Source organism: Dama dama, chromosome 5 (genome assembly GCF_033118175.1).
Source record: "Dama dama isolate Ldn47 chromosome 5, ASM3311817v1, whole genome shotgun sequence".
In the NCBI taxonomy this organism is placed as follows: Eukaryota; Metazoa; Chordata; class Mammalia; order Artiodactyla; family Cervidae; genus Dama; species Dama dama.
Genome location: NC_083685.1, coordinates 9,106,467 through 9,133,005, shown reverse-complemented (window position 1 = coordinate 9,133,005; position 26,539 = coordinate 9,106,467). Strand labels below are relative to the sequence as shown.

Here is a 26,539-nt window from a genome sequence, read left to right as displayed (position 1 = left end):
ACTTGAGAAATCACACCAGCTGTGTAATCCCCAAACCTCACCTTTCCCTGCGGCTGTGGCTGAGGGCGCGGTACTCTGTCGACGCCTCCTTACTCCCGGAGGAGCAGCGAGAGGACTGCAGCCTCCACCTCTGGGAACAGATTCTGCTCTCTGTTCCCAGAACAGAACAAGAGATTTCTGTTCTGGTCCCAGAACAGCCAATAAATAACAACAGCTACCCCTCCCATTATGGGGCTTCCCTGGTGGCTCAGAGGGTAAAGCGGCTGCCTGCAATGCAGGAGACCTGGGTTCGATCCCTGGGTCGGGAAGATCCCCTGGAGAAGGAAATGGCAGCCTGCTTCAGTACTCTTGCCTGGAAAATTCCATGGATGGAGGAGCCTGGTGGGCTACAGTCGGGATCGCAAAGGGTCACACACAGCTGACCAACCTCACTTCTCAACCCTCCCGTTATAGTGAGCATCCTGCATTCAGAATCTCGCTTACTCCTCATACAGTCCTACAAGGAAAGTGTCTTATCCCATTTCACAGATCTGCATGAGAATACAATGCCCAGAGAGGGAGAGTGAGTTTCCCAAAGTCACACAGCTTTGGAGGTGCATAGAACCCAGCCCTGTTCTGCCTGACTCCAAAGCCTAGACTCCTAAGAGGGAGAGGTGAGCAGACTATTGATTCAATTGATGAACTGGCCACCTTCTTCGATGGATGGAATCAGAAGCTTGGAAGAGACATGGGGAGGGTCAGCAGTTCTGAAGCTTGTCAGCTGTCAGAACACCTAAGCCTCTGGAGAATCTCAGCAAACACTGATAGAGCAAGTCTGAAATACCAACACCCTGTTGGTCCTAGAATTGAGCAGGTGTGTGGCCTCAGGGGCCACTGATGTTAAGAACCCAGCTTGCAACTGGAAAACACATTTGAGAAAAGCCTATGCATTTCAGTTCTTCCTGCAGTCAGGAAAAGGCTCAGACACCAGAAGACCCAGGGTCCTCTGGGACTGTTGACCTTGAAAGGGGCACGTCCCTGGTGCCTGTCACATGGCAGGGGCTGGATTTACACCTGGGGAAACAAATCCAGCTTTGGATGGGGTTGACCTGCGTGGGGGGGCCCAGGCAAAACCAGCCCAAATGGTTCCAGATTGGCCCCTGTCCTGAAGGAATGTAACAGCAGTGATCCCCCACCTCCAGAGGAAAACTTTCTCTGTGAGCTCAGAGGTCTATCGGGCTCATCTGTCCTGATCCTGTCTCACTGGCATCATCCCTGTAGAAACTGCCGAAGCCAATTGTCCCGCACGCCTGAGGTCCCCTCCGCCTTCCAGATGGAACTCTACCCTCCTTCCCCTCTCTTCCTTCTGTGCCGGGAATTTGTGTTCTTCAACCATCACTCATTCACGGGCAGGTACTTCCTGGGCATAGGCAAGGTGCCGGTTGTCATGGATACAGAGCAAAAAGAGTGGGAATGGTCCTGCCCACGCAGGGTTTACACTCTCAGTGGGAAGCAAGTTAAGATCCTGGAGCAAAGTAAGGGCACAAGGCGTAGAATCACCACGAAGGAGAAGCACTCGAAGTGCATGAAGCAGGGGCCCTGCCTTAGTCTTCAAGGTGAGGGAAAGCTTTCTCAGGGATATCTCAGCCGAGACGGAAGGCATGTGACTTCACCAGGCAGAGGTACAGGATCAGGAGGAGACAGAATCTCTCCAGGAACCCTACACAGTCGGCCTGGTGCTGAGAAAAGTGTGGGGTGGGGTGGAGTAGCAGACAGGGATGGCGAGCAAGGCGGGGGCCACACCTCCTTCTTGGAGCTACTGAGAGCGCTCAGAGCAGATCTATAGTCGGGCCACCGGGGCAGGAATCTCAGCTCTGCCACCCACCTACAAGCAGAGTGGGTAACCCAAGCCTTAGTTTCCCCAACCTCAGCAGCCCACCAGGGCGAGTGATTAAATGCACTCACGGTGGCGGGGGGGCGGTGGTGTGAATTGTTGTTTAGTCGCTAAGTTGTATCCGACCCTTTGCGACCCCATGGACAGTCGCCCATCAGTCCATAGGATTTTCCAGGCAAGAATACTGGAGTGGGTTGCCATTTCCTCCTCCAGGGGATCCTCCCGAACTAGGGATGGAACCCACGTCTCCTGCTTGGTAGGTGGATTCTTGACCACTGACCTACAAGGCAGACTGTTTAGCCTGATGTAAATGAAGGATGGCCCGTGCCTTGGGGACCAGGGATCCTATGCATTGTTTTCCCTGACGTCAAGCTGTTCTGTGATGGGGACTTCTTCCTCCGGTCACCCCTGGCTCTGCTGGCTGAGCGCCTCCACTCAGGCTGGTCCCCGGGCGGGGGGCCACTGCAGCATCCAGTCTGGAAGGCAATGGTGTAACTCGGGGTGGCGGGGGCGGGGGGCACCTCCTTCCCATCTGAGCCATACACCACGCTGGGGACAGCAGTTCACTTTCAAGGCTGCCCCCATGCTTCCTGCCAGCTTTGGAAATGCATTTGCCAACTTTAGAGCAGAATCGATTGAGCCCCACAGACGGGTGACTCACCTCCCTAAAAAGAAGCAACCTCTCCTCTGTCCTGTCCCTTCCGGACTGAACACAAAAAAATGGCTATAGACAGAGTCAGAGTCTGGGGGCTCGAGCCCTGGTGCAATCACCCCGAAACCCTTTAACGGTGTGTACCTGAGTCTTGGGACCTTGGCTTTCTCGTTCTGAAACATACCAAAGCCTGCATAAATAATGAGGATGCTTAGAAGAGCTCGTAGGCTGTATGGACAGCAGTAGCAGTAGCGGTCTCAAGAGCCACTTCCTGCTAAAGTGCAGCGACACAGAGATGTCAAGGGGCGGGGACAGGGTCTGACGGTTGGCTCTGCCCTTGGGACCCAGCTCTCTCACCCTGGAATCCTGGTTTACAATCTCATGAAGTGTAAGCAAGTCAGCCTCACTGATGAGGGATCAGGTTTGGTGCCAGAAATTAATCTAGGGTTTGTTTTTTTTTTTTTTTTTAGTTTGAAATAATGACATCTATGGACAACGCAGTGTATTTATTGGTTGAAGTACTGGATCTGGAGATGCAAGATTCAAGATTTCTGCTCTTTATTTCCTGCATGACCTTGAGCAAGTTTCCTCACTTCTCTGAGCTTTGGTTTTCTTGAGGATTCAATGGCGATGGTAATGTTAGGTAGTTAAAATAGGGAAAAGGAGTTCAAAATGGTGGTGGCTAAAAGACCTGGAAGGGAAAAGCCCATGAAAATAGAACAAAGGTCCGAGGACCGGAGTGAGGCCCTCAGGTAAAACAAACAGCACTCCTGGCTGGCCCAGTTTACAAAGGACAGGCCCAGGGAGAGGAGCCAAAGCCCCCTCTCTCTCTCTCTCTCTCTCCCACACGCTGGGGCGCTCTTCTCTTCGCGTCTTTGGATCGATGTGCCCTCATGCCTTGAAGATGGATTTTTCTGCTATTATTAAATAAAATAGAGCTACAACACGGTCCGTTCGAGACCTGAGAGCTATAACACGGTCTGTCCAAGACCCGAGAGCTGTGACACGCCGAGGGGGCTTTAATGTCCGTCACTCCAAATCTTTGTTGTGACGAGAAGCCAAGGAGCTTACACTCACCTGACAGTAAGAATGCCTTCCTCAGAGAGTTTAGGTAAGGTTTCAATTCACTAATATACAAACAATGCAAATCATGAAAGCATGTTTCTTTTATGCATTTCCCAGTGGTTGCATCTCCCAGGATGCTTCAAGCCTTGTGCTAAGTGCTCTGCCTAAGACCAACTTCCAGCTACAGTTCTCACGTGGACCAGTGGACCAGCCTCCTAACCCATCTACCTGCCCCCAGTCATGTCTCTCCAGTCCATTACTAACAGAGCAACCACGGGAATCATGTCGCACAGTCACAAACTTCCCTGATGTCCAGATGATGATTTCTAAGTATATTTCCCACTAAAAGGAACCGGGACCCCTTGGAGAAATGGCTGACTCCAGGGCTGGGGCAGACATGTACACGAGGTACACCCTGAATGGCCTTCCCTGTCAAAGAAACGATACTTAGGGCCAAAAAAATAAGACGACAATTGCAGTGGATTGAAATACGCCAAATATGCTGATATTTTAAAAAATCATGAGGTCATAATGTTATGAAAACAAACACAAAACCCACCCCTCACTGACACCTTGGAAGGTTGCCGTGGCACCGCTTATTGCTTTGGAAACTGAATTACCAAAAAAAGGGATGTGATTGAGCGTCTATCCTGCCTGTGCTGTAGGAGAAGACCCTGTATACTTCAAGGTTACCCAACGGTGGGTGAAAGTTCTAAGTTACAGAACAGGGACGGCTCATGAACGCAGAATGATTGATGGCAATAGGAAACCATTATTCACAACCAGAAATGAAACAATAATGTCCTAGGCTCCGACCATCGGTGACTTGTCAAGCCATCTGGGGAAAGGCTGAAGAGGAATTTCACAACAGAGATCAGGTTGTCCCCAGACTCTATGATGAGTCAACATCACTGCAAGTGGGATGATCAGACATTCTGTTCTTCTCGACAGGACACAATGAGAAGTACACAGCAACAGCTCTGCACTTGGACCTGAGTTCATTCAAGCCTCTAGACTTAATACTTTATTAAGAAAGACCGAGAAGCTTCCTACATGATGCCTTGAGGGTGCTTAATCAGCTTAATCAGCCAAATCCAGCATGGGGAAAATTCTACAGGACACATGATTCCATTTCTTCAATAAGCAACTGTCATTTAATAAAGGAGGGTAGTGATTACTACAGGTGAAAAGAGACTTACTAGGACCTTTCGTAGGTCCTGATTTGAACAAAACAACCTCAAAGACAAAATCTTTGAGATGACCAGAGGACATTGAGCGTGAGCTGGATACTGGATAAAGGAAACAGCGTTAATTGCGCTGGAGGTAGATAATCATGGCAATGACTTTATATTTTTATTTATTCAACTGGCTGCGCCAGGTCTTAGCTGCAACTTGCAAACTCTTGCTGGTGGCGTGTGGGATTTAGTTCCCTGGCCAGGGACTGAACCTGGGCTCCCTGCATTGGGAGGGTGGAGTCTTAGCCACTGGACCACCAGGGAAGTCTTGGCAATGGCTTTTGTAAAAACTCCTCATCTCTTTCAGAGCAATGTACTCAAGTATTTGTCTGGTTCTGAGATTTGCTTGAAAATACTCCAGAGAAACAGAACTTGAGTTAATGATGGTAACTCGAGTTACTGAACTACTCAAGGGGAAAGGTATCGAAATCTACAATTTCTAAGAAATGTGTACGGGATTTCCCTGGTGGTCCAGTGGTTAAGACTCCATACTCACAATGCAGGGGACCCAGGTTCGATCCCTGGTCGGGAAACTAAGATCTCGGCCAAAGAAAAGAAATGTGTAAAAAGTGTAGATAGAGAAACAGATGTGTGATGAAGCAAATATAATAAACTGTTAATGGCAGGATCTAAGTGGTGGGGGTATGAGTGCTCACTGCAACTTTCTTTCAATGCTGTTGTATGTCTGAAAATGTTCATAATAAACTGTTGGAGGAAAATACAGGAGGAAAAGGTGTATGTGTGAGTAGGAGAAACTAGAAGAGCAGAAGGTCAACTGTTATTGAAGGCGGGTGGTGAATGTGTAGGGCTTGCTGTGCTATTTACTCTACCTCTGAATGTGTTTCCCAAAAAAGTTCATTTTTTGTACTAAAAAGTTTAAAAATACATATAGCAAGAGGTAAGGCACCCAGCCTACTGATTAGAACCTGAGTAGTTAATGGGCTTCCCAGGTGGCATTAGTGGTAAAGAGCCCACTTGGCAATGCAGGAGACTTAAAAAGAGACTCAGGTTCGATCCCTGAGTCAGAAGATCCCCTGGAGGAGGAAATGGCAACCCACTCCAGTATTCTTGCCTGGAGAATCCCATGGACAGAGGAGCCTGGCGGGGTCATGGGATCCATGGGGTCACAAGGAATCAGACCCGGAAGCAACTGAGCATGCACACACGTGCATTGTTAAAGGTAAGGCTCCCTGGAAGGAGGCGAGACAGACCGAAGGATGGTTCAAGGAGGCGCCCTATTTTACTACGTGCTGATTCAAGACTTCCTTGGTACTACGCTTTTTAAAACTGCAACAAAATCATGTGTTTCTAGCCACAGAGGACACCAGAAATGCTTGACTCTTAAGAGTCTGCGTTTAAAAAAAAAAAAAAAAAGAGTAAGTTTGAGAGATCAGACATCTATCTATAGGAAACAGAATTCTCTTCCTGAAGACAGCAGCTTTGGGAGTCAAAAATCTCCCCCCTTGCCTTTTAGGTAAACCTAAACTCTGATAAAAGTTTGCACAGGGATTCCCAGCAACACAACCATTTATAGAAGCAAAGAAAGGCCCTTCATCTCCATTGCATTTCCAGCCCTTTATATCAGCTTCGCACAGACAGCCATGCTTCTGTCCGCAGGCTGCCCTCGCTACGCGTTGGATTTCTGTCCACCTGGACACGGGCTGTGTGGTAAATGACCCCAGGGAGAGGCAAGCTCACTTACCACTTATCTCTGCCTCTTTCCTTTCCCCATGTCCTTTCAACTGGGCATCCAGGCTGAGTTTTCTGGGTTCCCTTTTTGCTGAGGACCTGAATGTCGGCTAGCCAGCTGCTCACTGAGGTGACTATAAATGTCACTTTCAGATGAACTAGCTCCTGCCGTTTAAAAATATCCCCAGGGCACTCCACTTCCAAGGCTCTGAAGAGCAGGCATAAGCCAGGCGGAGTGGGGAAAGTTCTGCCCCCTTTCCCCCTTTTTTTAAAGCCATTCCTCGCTTTATTTCAAAATCCCTAAATGTCTGAACCACGGGTCATTTAAAGTCCAAGCAGCCGTCAGCAATACAAAGTCATTTTGGCCCTCCTGACACGTACGGAAAATTAACCCCGAGCAGGTCGTGGGGTGTTCGTGAAATGTCTTCTGGAACAAGCCCACAGTGAAGGCTCAAGACGATCACTTTCAAAAGATCTCCTGGCTTCTCTCCCCGCAAGAGATTTTGTAAAAACCCTCTGAAGGAAGATGCCACCTGATGAAGTGTCTCCTATTTTTCAGGACTCAGGGGAAAAAAATTCAGAACCAAATAGCTCCGTTCCCATGCAGGGTCAGATGGTTGTCTCAGGGACTGGCAGAGAAGACATAAATTGGCTCTGTGCCACAGTTACAGTGTTCGTTCCGCAGCTGGGGGGTGTGTGTGGAGGGAGGGGGGCCAGAGGCTTGTAGGACAAAGGTCACATCCAGATCCGAGCCAGAGCTGGGTGGGGCGGGGAGGAGCCAAGGCCACACAAAAGGGCATTCCACTGTGTTCTGAGAAAAGATAAATGGCCTGGCAAGTGGAAAAACCTGTAAGGGCGCTGAACTAATGCACAAATGATTTCAGCTTCACCCTGCCAGAGCAACTTCATTTCTGGACATGTTTTTCAAGAAGGAAGAGTTATCAAATAGTGAATTTCGTGGGATTTTCTCCAGGGGACTTACAAGGAGGAAGCGTATTTCTTGCCTGCTGCCAGGGTTCTCCTGAAGCCTGGGTATCATCAGAGGGAGCCTGGAGTTGGGGATGAAAAAAAATGCAGGCCAAGGACTCAGCCAATGACGGTGCTTAGGTTGTTTACCCAGACTACTTCACTCCAGAGGAGCTCATGCAGACATGTCCTCTGATGTCTCCAGGGGGAGCCATTTGTAACTCAGGGAAACTTTTTAACACTCCATTGAAAATCCCTCCCTAATGACTCCAAAAAATTATCATCTGGGCAGAGGGTCAGTAGTGGCAGGACTATTGGGCTTTGAAATCAGATTGATCTGTCTCTGAATCCTTGCTCTGTCACCTGTGGCTTTGGGCAAACGGCTAAGCCTGTTTTTTCATCTAATGACTTCACCGCGTGGTTGAGATTAAATGAAACACTAGGAACGTCCCGGTGGTCCAATGCTTGTGAATCCACCTTGCAATGCAGAGGACGAAGGTTCGATCCCTGGTCAGGGAACAGAGATCCCACATGCTGCGGAGCAACTGAGCCCTCGCGTTCTGGAGCCCAAGGGACACAACTAGAGAATTCTGTGTGCTGCAAAGCAAGATTCCTCACGATGCAATGGAGATCCCGTGTGCTGCAACTAAGACCTGAAGGACCCTCCAGCCCACCCCCTTATCGTACAGATGGGGAAGCTGTGGCTTGAACTGGGGTCGGTGGGTCACATGATCTGTAAGCAGAGGAGGGGTAACAGAAATCCTCAAGTGGCCAAGACCTGCCACCTCCGGCCCCCCACCCTACATGCTGTAGCTCCCCCGGGGGCCCCAGGTGATACTAACGCAGCTCTGAATTCCAGCTGTCCAAGGGGGAGGAGATGGAGCCAAAGCACAGAGTTCCTGCAGGTACAGTGAGTTGCCTTGCACACGGCATTTGCCCTGCTCAACCTTGAAGACTCTGGCTCCTCTATCCAGAATTCTTACCTCCCAGCCACCCTGACACCCCTGGGGACGTCACTGCCCTACTGGGTGTGGCCTCAGCGCCCCCTGGTGGCCACCCAAGGCCCAAGCTGCAGAGATGGGCCATCACCAAGGCCCAAGCCGCAGAGATGGGCCATCACCAAGCCCAGCTCACGTGTGGCTCTTTGCCCAACTGAGTTCCAGTGCAGGGTCCCACCCTGGATGCTGCAGCCCAAACCCTCCTCCCGGGGAGTGGATGATTCCACCCACGGAGTCCCATACCAGCTTTGTCCCCAGGGTACCCCAGTTCTAAGAGGTCCGTTTACCAAAACCCCCCTGTGGCACAGAGCATCTGTTGCTGTGTAGGGTTGATGGTCAGTTTCCCTGTTTGGCCCAGGGGTCAGCAGGGAGGTGTAGCTTGTTGTCAGCGCCAGCCTGGGGAGGGCCTGTCCTCCTCCACTGACGGCTACAGGGCAGGTGAGAAAGCTGGATTTGGAGCAGGCCTGCTGGGAGGACGCTGAAGCTGACGGCCTTTGGAGGCCCTGAGCTCTAAGGACCCACCTGCTCTGAACCAACGTCCCTCCTCTGTTAGGGTCCAAGCAGAAACAGCCAGCCACAGAGGGTAAGGGATCTGTCACAGGCATTTGAACTTAGGTGACTGTGGTCTGTTGTTGTTTAGTCCCTCAGTTGTGTCCAACTCTTTATGACCCCCCACCGCGGTAAACCGTCAGGCTCCTCTGTCCATGGAATTTTCCAGGCAAGAATATTGGCATGGGTCGTCATTTCCTACTCCAGGGGATCTTCTTGAACCAGGGATTGAACCTGCATCTCCTGCATTGGCAGGTGAGTTCTTTACCACTGTGCCACCTGGGAAGTGCTAGGTGATTTGTAGGGGTTACTTAATGTAAGCTGTCTCTGGAGGGCTATATCCTTGAGTCTGACACTGGAGCTTGAAGCCCCGGGCCAGGGTGTCGGGACAGATCTGAGGCAGCCAGGAGCAAGAATGCACTGGAATCCACAGGCACAAATCCATGTGGAACAAAGTAATCTTAGTTCCCTGAGATGGTGTACCAAGAAGGGCACATAGCTTCTGTGTTATTGCCAAAAATGTATAAACTGATAAATCAAGGGAAAGACTGAGAACATGTCACAGACCAGCGTTGAACGAGACATTATAGCAAAGTGTAATGTGGCATCCCGGATCCTGATACAGAAAGGACGTTACTGGGAAAATGAGAAATTTGAATAAAGCTCATGTTTAGTAGGCAGCATTGTACAAACGTTTTTGGTGTAACTGCATTTTTTAAAAGTTTTTTTGGCTGCACTGGGGCCTCACTGCCGTGCGGGCTTTTCTCTAGTTGCAGCAAGCAGGGGCCATCTGACGCTTGGGCTTCTCGTTTCGGAGCACGCGGGATCAGTAGCTGTTACTCACCATGTGGAACCTACTGGGACCAGGGATGGAACCTGCGTCTCCTGCGCTGGCAAGCAGGTTCTTGACCACTGAACCACCAGGGAAGCCCCTGTACCGTTTTGATTCCTGGTTTTGGTCCCTGTACTGTGGTTCAGTAAAATATAAACATGACAGGGAGCCGGCTGAAAGGTAAATGAGAACAAAGTTTAAAATAATTTTACAGGTTCAAAAGGAAGTTCAGTAGGAAATCTGCTTCCCTCCTGTCCTTCAACTACCCAGGTTGCTTCCCCACAGGGATCAATGTTAGCAGTGTCTGATGTTTTCTTCTAGAATAATCTGTGTCTGCAGCAACTAGTCTCCAGTGCATCTGCCTTATTTGCCATCTTGGCCTCTGACTTGCACACGCTTCAAATGCCTGGTGATCCATGGCTGCTTTCTCAACATTAAGAGCAGGAGAAGTATTTTTTCCAGCCCGAAGAGGTTCCCTGAGGGTCCCAGCAGATCCCAATCCTATCTAGCCCCCGCCCATGCTCCACAGCGCTCAGGGTGCTGCTCGGGGTTGGGGGGGGCGTGCCCAGCTTTGAGCACGCCTCACCTCCTCCGGCTTGTGCCCCTCTCAGGAGGCCCAGGGCTTCCCGAGGCTGCCAGGCAGTGGGGCAGGGGTGGGAGAAAGGAGGAAACACAGGCAAGTGTGGCCCTTCCTGCCCACAATGGTTGCCATGGTGACCCCAGGTTAAGAGTAGTCCAAGGGCATCCACCCAGGGCCCAGAAGAACTAGGCACAAATGAAACTTCAACAGTCTTTTATTATCAAACTCAGGCAGCTTTAAACCCAGCCGGGTTAACCATTTAAACCCAGCTTACAGCAAAACCATGTCATCTGTGGATGGAGGTGCACACCTAATAAAGGCTGTCTCTTAAAAAGAAGATTAAAAATATATATACATATCTGTGTATCTTTTTAAAAAAGCAAAATTCACCAGTGTTGCAGAAAAGAAAAATCCTAAAGTGATTTCAGTCCAACCCCCGCCCCTCTAAATGAAAAAACAGCATTGGCAGTCTTTGGTGGCTCAAAAACTTCAACTCAGGATGTACCCAGGAAGAAAGCATTTCTTTCCTCCTAAAAACACTTTCTGCTTCATGTTCAACCTCCAAAGCTTACACCTTAGAAACATCTGAAGAATTACTGTATAAACAAGACCAAGTTTGCTTTTCCCAGCTTCTATTCACTCAAAGTTCACACCAAGGATGGTTCCTTAGCAATTTTCACCTCTACTACAGGCAGGAAATCGATCCCTAATTTCTGGGAACGGGCAAAACATCCTCAGTCTTCCTGAGGGCTCCATGCAAGACCACAGATCAGACTGAAATGCCAGGGTAGGCAAAGGGGGCCTTTCCAAATAAAAACAGTCAGCATCCCCAAACCTAAAGTCTAACCTATCAGGTAAAAACAAGCAGCAGCTGGCTTTAACAGAAGGGGCTTCTCTCCCTGCTCTAACCACGAAGGTGGTAACAGTAACAAAGGGGAAAAGTCAGTACTAGACCTCAGGTCCCTTCCGGGAAGCCTGAGCCACAGCTGGTGTGGTCCAGTTATCTCTAGCTGAATAAAGTCGCCACTCCCAGGCAGCCTGGCTCATGGCTGCTCCGCCTGAAACACATTCCCTTGTGCAGGGTGCTTAAGAATCATGAGGGAGATTTTCTTCTTATTTCGACTTCATAAACAACCAATACTTCCATTTCGCAGCTTCTAGAAAACTGCTCAGAGACCCCAATCCCCAGGATCAACGTCACCCCCAGGATCCAGGTCACAAGGTCACAGGTCCTTCCAGTTGATGGGCTCTTTGCCGGACTTCTGCAGCAGCTCATTGGTTTTAGAGAAATGCCTGCATCCGAAGAAGCCCCTGTACACCGACAACGGTGAGGGGTGTGCGGTCTGCAGTACGTGGTGCCGCTTCTGAAAGAGGAGGAGACGGGCAGTGAGACCGTGGGGGCACATTTGGGATTTTTAACCAAACCGCTCTGGCAATTGCCCATCAGCTCTTCCGCTCCACTGTGCCAGCTCTAAATTTGCAGCGTCTGCACAGGTCTGTGCGTGCATTCATCCTCCAATGGCTGGTACAGCCACTACCACGGGAGGAGGCTCCGAGAAAGCAGAAGACCCTTCCCTCTCCACCTTCTGCTGGGCACTCTGTGTGGATGTCCCAGCAGTCCCACTGCTGAGACTGCTTCTGGTAAGGGACTCAGCGATGCACGCATCTCCACAAAGATGCAGGGATGAGGACGGACACAGCTGCGCGGCTCCTAGCTGGTGAAACCTGCTGTAAACCCAGTGCTATGTGTGCAGAAGATAACACATTTTCCTAAAGGTTCTGACAATGCAACACCGCACAGCTACTAGAAGAACAAGGTCAAGCTACACATGCTGACAGGAGGAGCCCTCTGAAATCTGTCACAAGTGGAAAAAGAGAGATAGGAAGGGATAAATGCATTAAAAAAAAAAACTTCCAGGGGAGGGGGGAGCAGATAAGACCCAAGACACTAATTATAGTAGTTCCTTTAGGGGAAGGAGTGGAAGGCATTTCCTTTCCATTCTGTACCTTGCTTTGCTGTTTCAATCATCTCACCACAAAAACAGAATACTTAAAACTTATTAAAATGTCACCTGTAGTTAACTGAGTGGGAAGATCCTGGACCATTTTTGTTTTCTTCCTGATTCTTTCCTGTATTTAACTAAAAATCACCCAACAAGTAGTTCCTGTCTCAGATGGTAAAGAATCCTTCAGCAGTGGAGGAGATGCCAGGTTGATCCCTGCTTGGGAAGACCCCCTGGAGGAGGGCAGTACAACGGCAACCCCCTCCAGTATTCTTGCCTGGAGAATCCACGAACAGAGAAGCCTGGCGGGCCACAGTTCATGGGGTCGCATGGAGTCAGACACGACTAAGCAACTAACTCAACACCCAGCAAATAACTGTCTTTCAAGACACGTCTGCTTTCAGGCAGCTCGGTCCAGGAGGGGCTGCTGGGGAGGCCGGGCAGGCTGGATCCAGGTGCTGGCCCTGCCCTTCAGCAGTGGGGCACCCTCCAGGGAGTCGCTGACCGTCCCCAGGCCGCTTTTCACCTGGGCCTGGGAGTAAAGCAGTGACAACTTGGGAAGATCCCGTGAAGAACAAAGCTGGGTCTTGTGCAGAGCATCAGGAAGGGATGCGGGCCGGGTGCTCAGCACAGCATCCGGGGAGCAGGGAAGGTCCCTGAACACACGGGCTGTGTGCGCTCCAAAGGACAAGTCAGCAGCGAGCCTGGGCCACACGAAGACCTCCACGTGCTGGACAAAGGCAGGCAGGGGAGTGGGACGCCCACGAGAAACCCGGGTGGTTCAGGGGCCTGGAGTTCAGAGGCTGAGAGGCAGGCCGAGGCCACCCCCAGACCCCAGCTGGTGACCCCAGTCAAGGCCTTCCAGGGAGGTGTCTGAGCACTCTGGACAAGAGGAGATGTATGAGGTTAAGGTGGGCAGGTGGGGAGCGGCTGAGAAGAAAGGCTGTGAATGGCTGGTGTGTCCGTGAGCGGTGGTGGTGAGGGGGTGGGAAGGGGAGGGAGAAGGGGGAAGAGAGAAGTCTAGAACATGTGTGCTTATTCACTTTCAAACTGAACCATATTTAACACTACAGATTACAGATATACTGAGTGAGGGCACTTCTGACCACAAACCTCCCCTAAGACACAGACTGGAAATGACCCCTGCACACATTTCGTTACCTGGATAAGCAGACCTCACTGAGCAGTCAGCTCATCTGTGCCGGGTTTTGTTCCTACTATTCCCTCCCCAAAATAAAAACACCTGAAAATATCCTGCTCATTCACAAAAAACCTTTACAGGGAAAAATTAAGATGGAACTCCACTTCAGAGAAAATGGAGAGGACAAATGACCTGAGAGTCCGGTCTCGACTTGAGCTTGACGGCTGGCTTGGAGCCCACCCAGGCGAGCAGGCTGCCCGGATCAGAGCGAGAAGCCCCGCTCACTGCGAGAGGGCAAGTGCCCGCGCCTCCCTGAGCTGGTGCAGAGGGGAGCCCGTGTGTCCCCCGGGCCTTGCCCCGGACACAGCCCTTGTGAAGATCAGGGGAGTCACGGCCTACGTGCTCGGCTTGCTGCAACAGGGGCCGGGCCTCAGCGTGTCTGCACGCCTGACACACCGCCGGCTGCCAGGCCGTCTGGGTCTGTCCCTTTACTTCCCTTACTGAAGTGTCCACACTGTGACTTCCCCACCCAGCGGCACTGCCCAATTCAGTGCCTCCAGCAGCCCAAGCTAAGCACTCCTCCTTGCTGCCCACCTGCATGCCTCCCCCCGTCCCAGCCCAACCACCAGTCTCCAGCCTCCTTCAAACCAGCTTTACCTGCAGTCCGTGACAGGCATCCCAGAGAAACGCCGGGGCTCAGCCCAGAGGGGTGGCAGGATCGGGGTGGTTTTAGGACTGGGTTAAAGGCATGAGGGAAAGGACTAGAGGATGACTTCTGGGTGGGCTTTTTTTGGTCAAGGCGCATGCGGGGATTCGACTAGGGCTGGAACCCCAAGCCCCCTGCAGTGGAAGCGTGGGATCTTAACTTTTTAGGATGACTTCTGGTTTTTCATCACAGTAACTGGGTATGCATGGGTGCTTTGGTAAGTAAGTGGAGAAGGAAGGAACAAATTGGGGGAGGATGCGGGGAGGGCAGAGACTGAAGAGCTGAATTAGTGGTGTCAGGGACTGGCAACCAGAGCACTGACAATGTTTTCATGGGGGAAGTTAAATTTGTGCTGAAGTGGGAAGTTAAATTTGTGCTGAAGTGTTTTCTATATACCCTCAAACTTGTTGAAAGCAAGAGACTTACCTGACTCATCATTTACTGCATCGTTTGTTACATGAATGGAACCCAAGGACCTGTGGAGTTTTCCATGTATATGGCAAGTTTATGCCAGTGTTATCAACTGCATCTAAGCAGAAGCTGGCCAACTGCTTTCCTCATTACACCACTAATCATTTCATCTGAGGTCTGTTCAGTTTTCCTTCTTGCTTTTTTTTTTTTTTTGGCCTCGCCACGTGACATGTGGGATCTTAGTTCCCCAATCAGGGATGGAACCCAGACTCCCTGCACTGGGAGCAAGGGGTCTTAACCACTGGGCTGCCAGCAATGTCCCTGAGTCCTGTTCAATTTTGGATGGGAAACCTAATACTATCATAGCTGTAAGGAAAAATAAGTTTCGTTTTAAGAAATGGATTTTCTGGGACTACATAACTGAATTCTTAGAATTCTCTAGCCTGGTTTAAACTATTAAAAAAACAAAAACCCCACACAACATACCCTATCAATGGCACTGCCCTTCTTCTGAGCGTGAAAGCCCCAGAGCAAGAAGACAAGGCCGTGGGCGTTCTGATTGAGCCACGACACGACGGCGTCGGTGAACTGCTCCCAACCTCTCTCTCTATGAGAATTGGCCTGATGTGCCCGGACCGTGAGGACAGCATTGAGCAGGAGAACACCTGCGAACACACAGCGAAAAAGCGGTTTCCAGGGAGGCTGAAACGTGGAACCTAAAATACAGCACAAATGAACATGTCCACGAAACAAAAACAGACTCAGAGATAACAGAGAACAGACTTGCGGATGCCAAGGGGAAGGGATAAACTGGAAGTCTGGGGTTAGCAGATCAAACTATTATATATATGATGGACAAGCAACAAGGTCCTGTGTAGCACAGGGGACTCTGTATCAATATCTGTGATAAACCAAAATGAAAAAGAATATGAAAAAGAATCTATATAATGGAATCACTTTGCTATAAAGCAGAGATTAACACAACATTGTAAAATCAACTATACACCAATTAAAAAAAAAAAAAAAAAGAGGCCGAAACGAGTCAGTCCCAAAACCCAATAATGAGCTCAGTGCATGACAAAACCATGTAGCATTAGGACAGGGTCAGCAGGTGCCGCTGGGAGACGTTTATTTTCACCTCTACAGTTTCAACACCTTCTGAGTGTGCAATCATACATTCTGTCCAACATGGGAAAGAACTGTTTAAAAAATATATGCATATATGTCCTAAGTGACAGGAAATAACCTCAGAATTTAACACAAGGAAGCCAAGACATTTCGCTGAAACAAAACTCTCACTGCAAGAAAACAAACAGTAAATATTCTTTCCTTTTCCTGGTTATAGTTTATTTGTTCAGAAAGAAAGAAAAAGTCCTGTATATAGGTATTAAACACACACAACACAAGTCATGTATCGAAATGAGAAAACTGAGGCTGTCTTCTGAATGGTCCAAGCGGGTAAATGTGAAGTATGGATGCCAAGGAACCAATTTTCTCTTTCACGTTACACATAAACACTGACTGCAGGATGAGATACATTTCTTGACTTAAACTTAGCCATTTTACTAGAGCTCTCTAGTTCCACACGGGTTTAAAAATATAAGCCGGCCGGACAGAAAAGAGAAGACTCTTGAAATCCACCCAAAACACATCAAGCAGTGGTTAGCTTACCTTGTTTGGCCCATCCGGATAAATCTCCATGACCAGGGTGAACAAAACCATCTATGTCTGTAGACAGCTCTTTATAAATGTTTTCCAAACTGAAAGCAAGCCAGAAGAAAAACAAAAACCCCAGAATCTTAAGTACCATTCTGAGAGTTTAAGACCCACCAGCACACACGCAAATTATGGCCTGCAAAGCCTGCCCTCGGGGCTGCCCTTCCTTCTTTCTGATAGGCACACCTGCTGAACGCCTTTACTTCAGTCACTGCTAGGGTTTAGGGACGAGAACTTTGGAAAACCCAGCAAATTAGCCCAAGATTTACCACCAACCTCAAGCAATGGGTTTAAAGTTCGTATCTTTAATAAGTTTATTATATTTACAAATATGTGAAATCCTCCAAAGTAGGGGTTCTTGACCAGAGGTGATATTTGCCCTCTGGGGCACTTCTGGAAACATGTGAAGACATTTTTTGTCATCACAAATAGGGGCAGTACTGCAGGCCAGGGGTGCTGCTGAATATCGTACAGGGTAGCCCCAGCGCGCAAAGGCCAGCAGTGCCGAGAATAAGAAATCCTGCTCCAAAGGCGAGGGGAGGTCCCACAGACAGGCGCACCTGTAACCTGCAAAGCACGCATCTAAAAGCAGTCACGACTGGAGCCACCCGTACAGCCTGCCTACCTGGGCGGGGGCGGCACGGGCCTCTGAACACTGAAGCACAGCCCATGAGCTTGATTGGGTCCGTGATATGGGTCCTGTCCCAAGATGACGACCTTCACCTGTGAACACCAGACGGCGAGGATCAAACAGTGTGGCACCGGCAGTGCAAGTGGACACCTCGCTGCTGCTAACTCACACAACGGGACACTGTGAGGGCGGGGGCAGCCCCCGCCCCATCCCACTCAGGGCCCCTGGCAAGGAGGAGGTGTGACTTGGCACCGTGACTTTGCATTACCAAGTTATCCTTCCCTCAGTCACCTGCTGCAACGCCCCCCTCCCTTCTCCGACCCGGATGTTTGAAACAATTGGGGATCAACTTTGCTTCTATCCCCTTCGTTTTTCAAATTATAAAAGGAGTTACGCCCTTGTCACAGTATGACCATCCAGAAACATACCAAGCGGTCACTTCTATCCCATCTTGATCCAACTGTTTATAATCACCTGTAGGAGGGTCACTGGACTCCTCACTCTACAGCTTTTGTGTTTCTCATGTCACACGTCATGAGCCTCCTTTAAGTCAACAGACTCAATCATTAACGGGCAGTCAGTGGTTTCCCAAATTTTTCCCTTACAAAAAACAATGAGGTAAACATCCTACTATATGTACCTTTACATACTGTTGCTTTTTTTTTTTTTTTTTAATTTTTTGGCCATGCTCTGTGGCATGCAGGATCTTATTAATAGCTCCCTAACCAGGGATGGAACCTGTGCCCCCTGTATTGGAAGTGAGAAGTCCTAACCACTGGATACCAGGGAAGTCCCATTGTTGCTTTTATTTTTATGGACTAGATTCAGAAGAGTGGAGTTGCTGGTCAGAGGATAAGTGTATTTAAAATTTTCAGACATGCCAGATAGCTTTTCGACAAATTAAAAGAAATTCCCATCCCCAACCAGCTGCATTATGAAGGTGCCTGTTCCCCTAGACAGGTACACCAAGGAGATACTGTGGGTTTGATTCCAGATCTTCTCATTAAGCGAATATGGTAATAAAACAGGTCATGTAAATGTTCTGGTTCCCAAACTGTCCAACTGCATGCGCTCAAAAAAAAAGCACAGATCTTATTAAAAAGGACTTTATGGCTAAAAAAATGCTAACCATCATTTGACAGCGAAAGCTTGCCAGAAAACTTCAATTTGTAAAAACCGCAGTTATCTGTGAAGTGCAATAAAACGAGGTCTGCCTGTGTCCTCTTAAGGGATGGACCCAGAGGAGACTGAGGTCATTGTCAAGGCCTTTTGATGGGTGCCCACCCACCTCTCTTCATACCCACACTTCTGTCATGTCCCTTCTTAAAATCTTCTTTGATAGCTGAAGTACAGTTTATCCTTCAGAATCCAGACTGGACCCGTCCACTTTCATGGTCCTCTCTGTCCCCCTGGTTGGTACCCACATGGGCCCCAGCATATCTGTGAAGCAACCCATTCAGCAGCAAAGCTTCCCCATTCTTGTCCTAGATAAGGGCCTTGGCGGAGCCAGGTAACATCCCAGCCCTCCACAGGCTCAAGGGCAAAGAAGCCCCCCAGGACCATCTGATCCTCATAAGTTTCATGCTCTTTTTTTATACTTTCTTTGCAGTATTGCTCACTGATATTCAAAACAGCACATACTTCGAACAAGGGGCAACCCAGCACTGAACAGGACTTAAGTTTTTTTTTAAACTCTTTAAACAAGGAGATATGTTCAAAGTACTTGCTTGAAAATGAAAAAGTTTGCTAAGTTCTAGGAGTGGCAATCTTATCATGATGGCTTCCTCAACAATTTCACTTCTCTTTGATTTAAGACACTTATTAAGTCGTGGGATTCTCACCCTCAGCTTATAAAATCAGTAAGGAAAAAAGAGAACAAAAAATAGAACACCTCCAGTGCAAGCAGATACTGAAGGTTTAGAGGAAATCCACATCACAAAGTAGTAGGGGACAGGCTTGCTTCCAAGAGGTGCCAGAGACGGATCTAATTGGTTTTCAAAAGACAAAAGTGAGGAGAGAGTCACCACCCAGTCCAGCTCCAAACCAGGAGAATAGGAGGTGGAGGTGAGGCTGGAAAGCAGGATGTGTCTGTATTCACGCTCAGCTGTGAACTTGCTATGAACTATGTAAAGGCACAATCAAGCTTCTGAACAGGAGTCTGAGGTGACCAGAGCTCCCAATGAGCAGCCATTGTACACAATGAACTAATGCAAAGAGATGTCTTCAACAGGTATGTTCAGGCCAGAAGTCAGCTATAAGGCAGTGTGGTCAGACAGAAAGAACTACCAGTCAAGACTGAACTACCAGTCAAGGTGGAGTTGCTGGGAGCCAGCTGAAAGACACTTAACTGCTTCCTGCCTCAGTTCTCCCACCACCACAATAATACCTCACATGGGCATGGGGTCAATTTCAGAATTAAAACTAAGAAAATAAAAATAAAAAAAAACAGAAGTGATAGCACATAATCTAAGCACAAACTTCTCTTTTTTTGTTGCATAAATAGAACACAGTAAAAGATAGTCTGCTAAACCTCACAATTTCAGTGTTATTTCTAAATTATGAATAGTGGTTTAACTCCACTGCCCCTAATTAAGAAATGCCATTTGAATCCTACTCCCGTTTTAGTAATTTTAGTAAAATTCAGCCACAACTTGTACTTACATCTCTTATGTCACACATTTGGGTCCATGTGAAGACTTGGTGAGGGGGAGGGTAAACAGTGTAATGTTTTCTTTCTTCTGCAACAAATCCCATAAGCTGATGGGAAGATAAACTAGGTTTACAAACCAAATTCTCACAGGAAAGCATAAGAATTCAATCAGAAAGTTTCAACTGGAAAGAGCTATTACCTAAATCTTTTCCAAGTCTTATACACAAATTCTGCTGGGAAAATCTGAAACAGCCCCCGCACCCCACCGACCGTTCAATTCTCTCGGGCTTTCAGTGGGCTGGGTCCAAGTTGATTGGCTCTGGGCCCTGGTTTCCCGCGGGTGCAAACCCCTCCCTCTTTTTTTTTTTTAAACCCAGATTTTACTCTGTGGAGTTTGTGGTTTTACTTCGCCACTCTTTCCTTGAGAGCAGACTAAGTAACTAAACGGGTTAGCAGAAGCTGTGATAGTTATCACAACATGGTAGAGCAACCACACTCCAAAAAAAAAAAAAAACTAAAACCCAGCGCAGTCAAAAATAAATAAAAATAAAATTTTAAATATAAAAATAGCGACAATAAAAAATTTTTTAAAATTTTTTAAAAATTATTTTTAAAAACTTAAGCAGGAGCCACGAAAGCCATGTCGTCTAACCGTGGGCTTGGCCCGCTCTATGCACAAGACGCCCGCAGCCTCCAAGTTTACCTTTATGAAGTAGGGCTTCCCGAACTCCCCGCTGAGGTGCTTCTTCCAACTCTCACCAAAACCCACCGGCACGTTACGCGCCGCGAGTCTGAGCAGCGCGGCCGCCTTGTTTCTTTGGATGCGGATCAACTGCTCCGGGCTCAGCGGCGACGAGGGCGGTGTGCCCGGCTCCTCCGGCCCGGCCCGGGGCTTCTTGGCGGGGCTGGCCTGTAGGTGGTCCCCGCAGAGGCGGCTCACCAGCTGCAGCGGGCCCCTCCCGGGCACCCGCAGCTTCCGCCCCCAACCCAACGGCCCGGGGCAGAGGACCCCCATTCGTGGGGGTTTTTAGCCCCGGAGACCCAGGGCTGATCCTGGTCAGGCACTAGCAGGCCGCGGCCCCCAGTCTCGAGTTTGGTACCGAAACAACGCGGGAGCAGAAGGGTCGGTGAGGAAGACTCGCGGCGCCTCGCGAGGGGTTGGCTGGGAATCGGGCTCGGGACGCCCCGCCCCGCCCCCTCGGGCTTGGCCACTGGCGTCCCCACGCGGTCTTTTCGCGGCAAAAACCTTCCCCTCCGGGGCCCACCCCTTCCCTCCCCTGATTGGCAGGCGGGCCGGCCTCCTCGCCTCTGATTGGCGGCGTAGGCCCCGAGGCTCGCCCCCATTGGCTGGCCCCTCAGCATGGCCGCCGATGGGGCGCTAAGGCGGCTGTTTTGAACACGTGGAGGCGGCCCCCGTTCACCCAGTCAGCTGCACATTCCTGCAATCCCCTCGGTCGGAGTCCCTCTCGCGTGGTCCGCCGCCCTCCTCAACCTCCTCACCCTTTTCGGCCTCCCTGACCCCTGGCCCCACGAGAGGTTCCCCCCGCCCCCAACCGCTCCTCACCGCCACATCCCCACTCTGAGCTACGGCCGCCACGCCGGTCCCCGGGTCGGCCGGCTCGGGACTGCGGGCACTTCGCTTCCTGGCGGGGTTCGGGGAGAAGAAGGAGTAGAGCGTCTTCTGGCCGATCATCCCGAAGCCGAGGTAGAAGCCAACGCACACCGCCCGGGGTCCCGCGAGTTTGGCGCCAGCCGAGGTGGTCAACAGTTGGCGCCAAGCGGCCCGCGCATGCTCCGATTGGGATTCTGGGCGGGGGGCGGCGGAGGCCCCAGCGCGCATGTGTGGGAGGGGCTCCGGAGCGAGAGCCCTGGGGCCTAGTGGGGCTTCGAACTCTGTTTGGAAAGGGCGGAGTTCCTTAGGTCGGTTCGCTCAACTCTTTATTTGACCCTTTTATTCATTATTCTCAGCCGTCGTCCCTCTCCCTTGGGCAGGTCCCGCCACCTTTCAGCCAGTAAAAAGAACTTAAAAGTCCCGCCCCATAGGGTTGCTATGGTGAAATTAGCATTCAAATAAACTATACTTCAATTTTTTATTTTAAAAGTTTTAAAAAAACAGTCACGGAACATCCCCAGTTTGTTCCTCCTGTGGTCTTTACACCTTGCGGGCGCTGTCCCCCTGCCTGGATAACTTCTAAGTCTCTACTCGACACCCGTCCTCTGAGGGGCCTTCCCTGCCCCACTTTCTAGCCGGACACTATTTATAGCTTCATCCAAAATGATCTTACTTAGGAACTTCCCTGGCGGTCCAGTGGTTAGGCCTCTGTGCTTCCAGTGCAGGGGGTACAGGTTCAATCCCTCATCAGGGAGATAGGATTCCACATGGTGCACGCCCCCCGCCCCAAAAATGATCTTATTCTCTCCTTGCTTATTTCTGTCTCCAGCCGTTTCAATTATTTTTAAAAAATAATAACATAAAAGCCAGTTTGAAAAACAGTTTGGCAGTTTTGTATAAAGTAACACATCCACTCATCTGTCCTTAGGATTTCCCAGCCAAGAATACTGCAGTGGGTTGCCATCTCCTTCTCCAGGGGATCTTGCCCACCCAGGAATCGAACCTGTGTTTTTTATGTCTCCTGCGCGGGCAGGCGGGTTCTTTACCACTAGCGCCACCTGGGAAGCTCATTTAACACATAGACTTACCATGTGCCCCTGCAATCCCATTCCTAACTATTTACCTGAGTGAAATTAGAATCTATATTTACAGGAGAGCTTGTACATGAATAGATATAGTGACCATATCAGGATTTTCCCCAAACTGGAAACAACCCAAATGCCCCTCAAGTGGCAAGTGGGTGAAGGAACTGTAGAGAGAAAATAATAAAAAACCAGTGATGATGAAAGCTGACGTTTGTTTGGAGAACAGAAGCATCGTCTCACACATCCTCTCATTATTTAATCCTCATGGCATGGGTTTTGTAGTTCCCACTGTGCAGAGGAGGCAATTCAAGCCCAGGGATGTTAAGGGATTTGTAGGAACCACACAGCTTCAGTGGAGGAGACAGAAGTGGAAGTTACAAGGGTCTGATTGCAGAATTCGTGCTCCTACCTACGACAATATGCTGGTGGCCCAGCTCCCTGTCGAGACACCAAATTAATCCCTAGGGAGAGATGACGTCAACCAATAGCTCCCAAACCACTGGTGATCCCGCACAGCAGCGAAACAATGACCCTGCACCGCCGTGGTGCTTGCAACGCGCCTGGAGGACCAACAGGTGGCGCCCGAAGACCGCCCACGGCTTTGTTTTGCAAATTTGCCTAAATCGCCGCTGCAATCTACCCGGAAGCAGTTCTGTGGTCGGGGCGGGTAAATGTTTTCTCTTCCCCGCCAGCCCTTTGTAGAGTGTCTACAGGAATTGGAGTTTAGCGGGTGCTGAGATTTTAAAGAGAACCCTCGGCACCACCACCCCACGCACGTATTACAGTTCTTATTTTCTATCAGAATTCGGCGTGCTTGCTTATGACCACGTTTAACCGTTGTTAGACATTTAGATTCTGAATCATGTCCATTTAAAGATCGCAATACTTAATACTTGTGAGGGAGGGCCCGTCAGTTATCCAGCCCCGTCCTTCGCAGGGTGGCAGGGGGAGACAGATACACTTTTCTGGGTCAATTTGGGCAAACCCCTCCTCCTCTCACCGTGTCACTTTCCCAGGTATAAAGGGAGGGTTTGGATAGTACTTTCCAAGTTTGCCAGTGGCTTTCGAATTCCCCAGGGGCGGGGAGGGGGGAGTTATTTCTTAAAAGTTCCTATGTTGGGGGGCTGGGTGGCAGGCACGTGGGTTTTGCAAGCTAGGCAGCTGATTGTGATACCAACCCGGGTGTGGGAGATCGCTGACCAGATCACCTCGGAGGGATCCTTCCAGCCTTAACCTCCTCTTACTTCCTTTATAGGACTTGGTGTTGAACTTTTAAAATGGAACCTTAAAAACAGGAGGAATGCCCCTGTGGAACCACTTTGCAAAGTAGATTTTGGCGTTTGACAGACCCTGGGCAATCTCTCTTGGCCTGGCCACCAGCCCCCAGGTCTTCGTGTTGTGGAGACAAGATGGACAGATTCCTGGTGAAGGGGGCTGTCGGGGGCCTTAAGAGAAGGATGGAACAAGAGCAGACTGGAGGAGGTCCAGCAGGGTTGGCAGAAGAGGAAGGAAACAGTAAGAAAAAGCACAGGAGAGCAGCCCCGGGGAATGGAGTTGACTTGGCAGGCCTCAGCTGGCGGCACATTCGAGCTGAGGGCCTGGACTGCGATTACATAGTCCTGTTTGGCAAAGCCGAAGCAGACGAGATTTTCCAAGAGTTGGAGAAAGAAGTGGAATATTTTACAGGTAAGCAGGGGATGGGGGGGTTGTGTGTGGAAGGCTGGTTTGAACACACTACTGGTCTGTGTTTAGAGAAATCCTAACTTAAGAGCCATTAATAACGGATTCCAGCACAAGCTGGAATCAAGATTGCTGGGAGAAATATCAATAACCTCAGATATGCAGATGACACCAGCCTTATGGCAGAAAGCAAAGAACTGAAGAGCCTCCTGATGAAAGTTAAAGAGGAGAGTGAAAAAGTTGACTTAAAACTCAGCATTCAGAAAACTAAGATCATAGCATCCGGTCCCATCACTTCGTAGCAAATAGATGGGGAAACAATAGAAACAGTGAGAAACTTTAATTTTGGGGGCTCCAAAATCACTGCAGATGGTGACTGCAGCCATGAAATAAAAGACGCTCCTTGGAAAAAAAGTTATGACCAACCTAGGCAGCATGTTAAAAAGCAGAGACATTACTTTGCCAACAAAGATCTGTCTAGTCAAAGCTATGGTTCTTCCAGTAGTCATGTATGGATGTGAGAGTTGAACTATAAAGAAAGCTGAGCGCCGAAGAATTGGTGCTTTTGAACTGTGGTGTTGGAGAAGACTCTTGAGAGTCCCTTGGACTGCAGGGAGATCCAACCAGTCCATCCTAAAGGAGATCAGTCCTGAATATTCATAGGAAGGACTGATGCTGAAGCTGAAACTCCAATACTTTGGCCGCCTGATGCGAAGAACTGACTCCTTGGAAAAGACCCTGATGCTGGGAAAGATTGAAGGCAGGAGGAGAAGGGGATGACAGAGGATGAGAAGGTTGAATGGCATCACCGACGCGATGGACATGAGTTTGAGTAAATTCCAGGAGTTGGTGATAGACAGGGAAGCCTGGCATGCTGCAGTCCATGGAGTCACAAAGAGTCGGACACAACTGAGTGACTGAACTGAACTGAATAATGGGTGAGTTTGTTAATTAACACATACTCCTGGCACCTCTGGGCCAAGCACCTTACTGGGCTCTTGGGATACCAACTTAATGACAGGAATCGCCTGTCCGCTGAGAGCTGGGAAGTTACCAGGTAATTCCTGTCCACCAGTTCTCAGCGTCACCTGGAGGACTCTGTTGCTTGTGAGCACTCCATTGCTGGCCCTGCCCCCTGCAGTCTCCTGTCCAGGGTTTCCGGTGCTGCTGATGCCGGAACCCACAGTGAGAACCACTGCAGGGCGGAAGAGCACGGGGCAGCGTAGAAACGCCCGTGGGAGACCCAGCCTCCTTCGAGAGCTGCGTTAGTGCCATCTTCCCTTTCATCCCCACAGTTGGCAACATCACCGTGCTAGTGTGTAAACGAACTTCATATTGCTCCAATTGCAGTCTCGTTTTTCTGGTTCTGCTGAGCAATTAAGTTCCGGTGTTTCGTTTTTGTTTTTTAAATTGGACTAGGGCTGTCTCTCTCAGTGTTGGACAAGAATCGCTGCCCTCACGGGAAGGCTTTGGGTGAGCCACAGTCTCTTTTGAGGAGGTCCTCGGCCAGAGTATTAGACGTTATTCCTGTTGTACTTTCGTTCCTGAATGCTCGGGGAGCCAGTGTAGATTTCTCAGGCCCTGCCATGTCCCCCTGCACAGGTGCGCTGGCCAGGGTCCAGGTGTTTGGGAAGTGGCACAGTGTCCCAAGGAAGCAGGCAACATACGGCGACACTGGGCTGACCTACACCTTTTCAGGCCTCACTCTGTCTCCGAAGCCCTGGATCCCCGTTCTAGAGCGTGTCCGGGATCGTGTTTCTCTGGTGACTGGACAGACCTTCAACTTTGTGCTCGTCAACAGGTGACACTCTGGCTTTACCTTTGTTTCCCCCCAGGAGCATGGACTGGATTTTATAAATCTTCTGTCTCTTCCAAAAGGAAGAATTTAGGATTCCACTGTATTTTACTCATTTGTACAACAAATAATTCCTTAGTGTAGGTGGGGACCCAGTAGTGAACAGCACAAGCATTTCGTCTTCATGGCGCGCTCACCTCGGGGGCGGGGGGAGCTTCCGGGTGGCTCGGTGGTAAAGAAGCCGCCTGCCAATGCAGGAGATGTGGGTTCAATCCCTGGGCTGGGAAGATGCCCTGCAGGAGAGCATGGCAACCCACTCCAGTATTCTTACCTGGAGAATCCCATGGACTGAGGAGGTCATGGGGTCCATGACCTCATGGACTGTGGGATTACAGAGTCGGATGTGACTGAGCACACATGCATGCACCTTGGTGGGGAGGGAGAGGCCGAGAACTGATGAACAGGTGAACAGGATACCTTCAGTTGTTGATAAATGTCTTGTAGAAAATTAAACAGGCTGATCTAAGAACATCTGGGAGGAAGGAGTCTGGGTTTCTCCACAGCACTCGATGCTTTGAGTCAGATAATCCTCTTCCTGGGGCTGACCTCTGCGTTGTTAGATGTTGGGCAGCATCCCTGACCTCCGCCAACCGGATGCGGGGAGCTCCCT

General features: G+C 49.7%; 3 protein-coding genes across 4 annotated transcripts in view; 1 reads left to right on the top strand and 2 right to left on the bottom strand.

Moving 5' to 3' along the window:
- Positions 1–10,620: 10,620 nt before the first annotated feature.
- On the bottom strand, positions 10,621–21,508 carry UNG (uracil DNA glycosylase). Its single transcript, XM_061141701.1, has 7 exons — positions 21,262–21,508; positions 20,401–20,607; positions 19,709–19,804; positions 17,042–17,139; positions 16,372–16,460; positions 15,187–15,365; positions 10,621–11,803 (listed from the first exon to the last, which is right to left on the bottom strand). Exons 1-7 carry the CDS (start codon positions 21,388–21,390, stop codon positions 11,663–11,665), a joined length of 939 nt encoding a protein of 312 aa, XP_060997684.1. The 5' UTR covers positions 21,391–21,508; the 3' UTR covers positions 10,621–11,662.
- A 1,569-nt stretch (positions 21,509–23,077) lies between these two features.
- Positions 23,078–26,539, top strand: part of ALKBH2 (alkB homolog 2, alpha-ketoglutarate dependent dioxygenase) — a 5,208-nt gene continuing 1,746 nt past the window's right edge. The window contains exons 1-3 of one of the 2 annotated variants that reach the window (XM_061141699.1): positions 23,078–23,170; positions 23,650–24,080; positions 25,677–25,875. In XM_061141699.1, coding sequence (XP_060997682.1) covers positions 23,804–24,080; positions 25,677–25,875 — 476 coding nt within the window. In that variant the 5' untranslated portion in view covers positions 23,078–23,170; positions 23,650–23,803. The other variant, XM_061141700.1, reaches the window with a different exon arrangement.
- Positions 25,907–26,539, bottom strand: part of USP30 (ubiquitin specific peptidase 30) — a 25,549-nt gene continuing 24,916 nt past the window's right edge. The window contains exon 14 of the mRNA XM_061141696.1: positions 25,907–26,537. Coding sequence (XP_060997679.1) covers positions 26,349–26,537 — 189 coding nt within the window. The 3' untranslated portion in view covers positions 25,907–26,348. The remainder of the gene's footprint in view (positions 26,538–26,539) is intronic.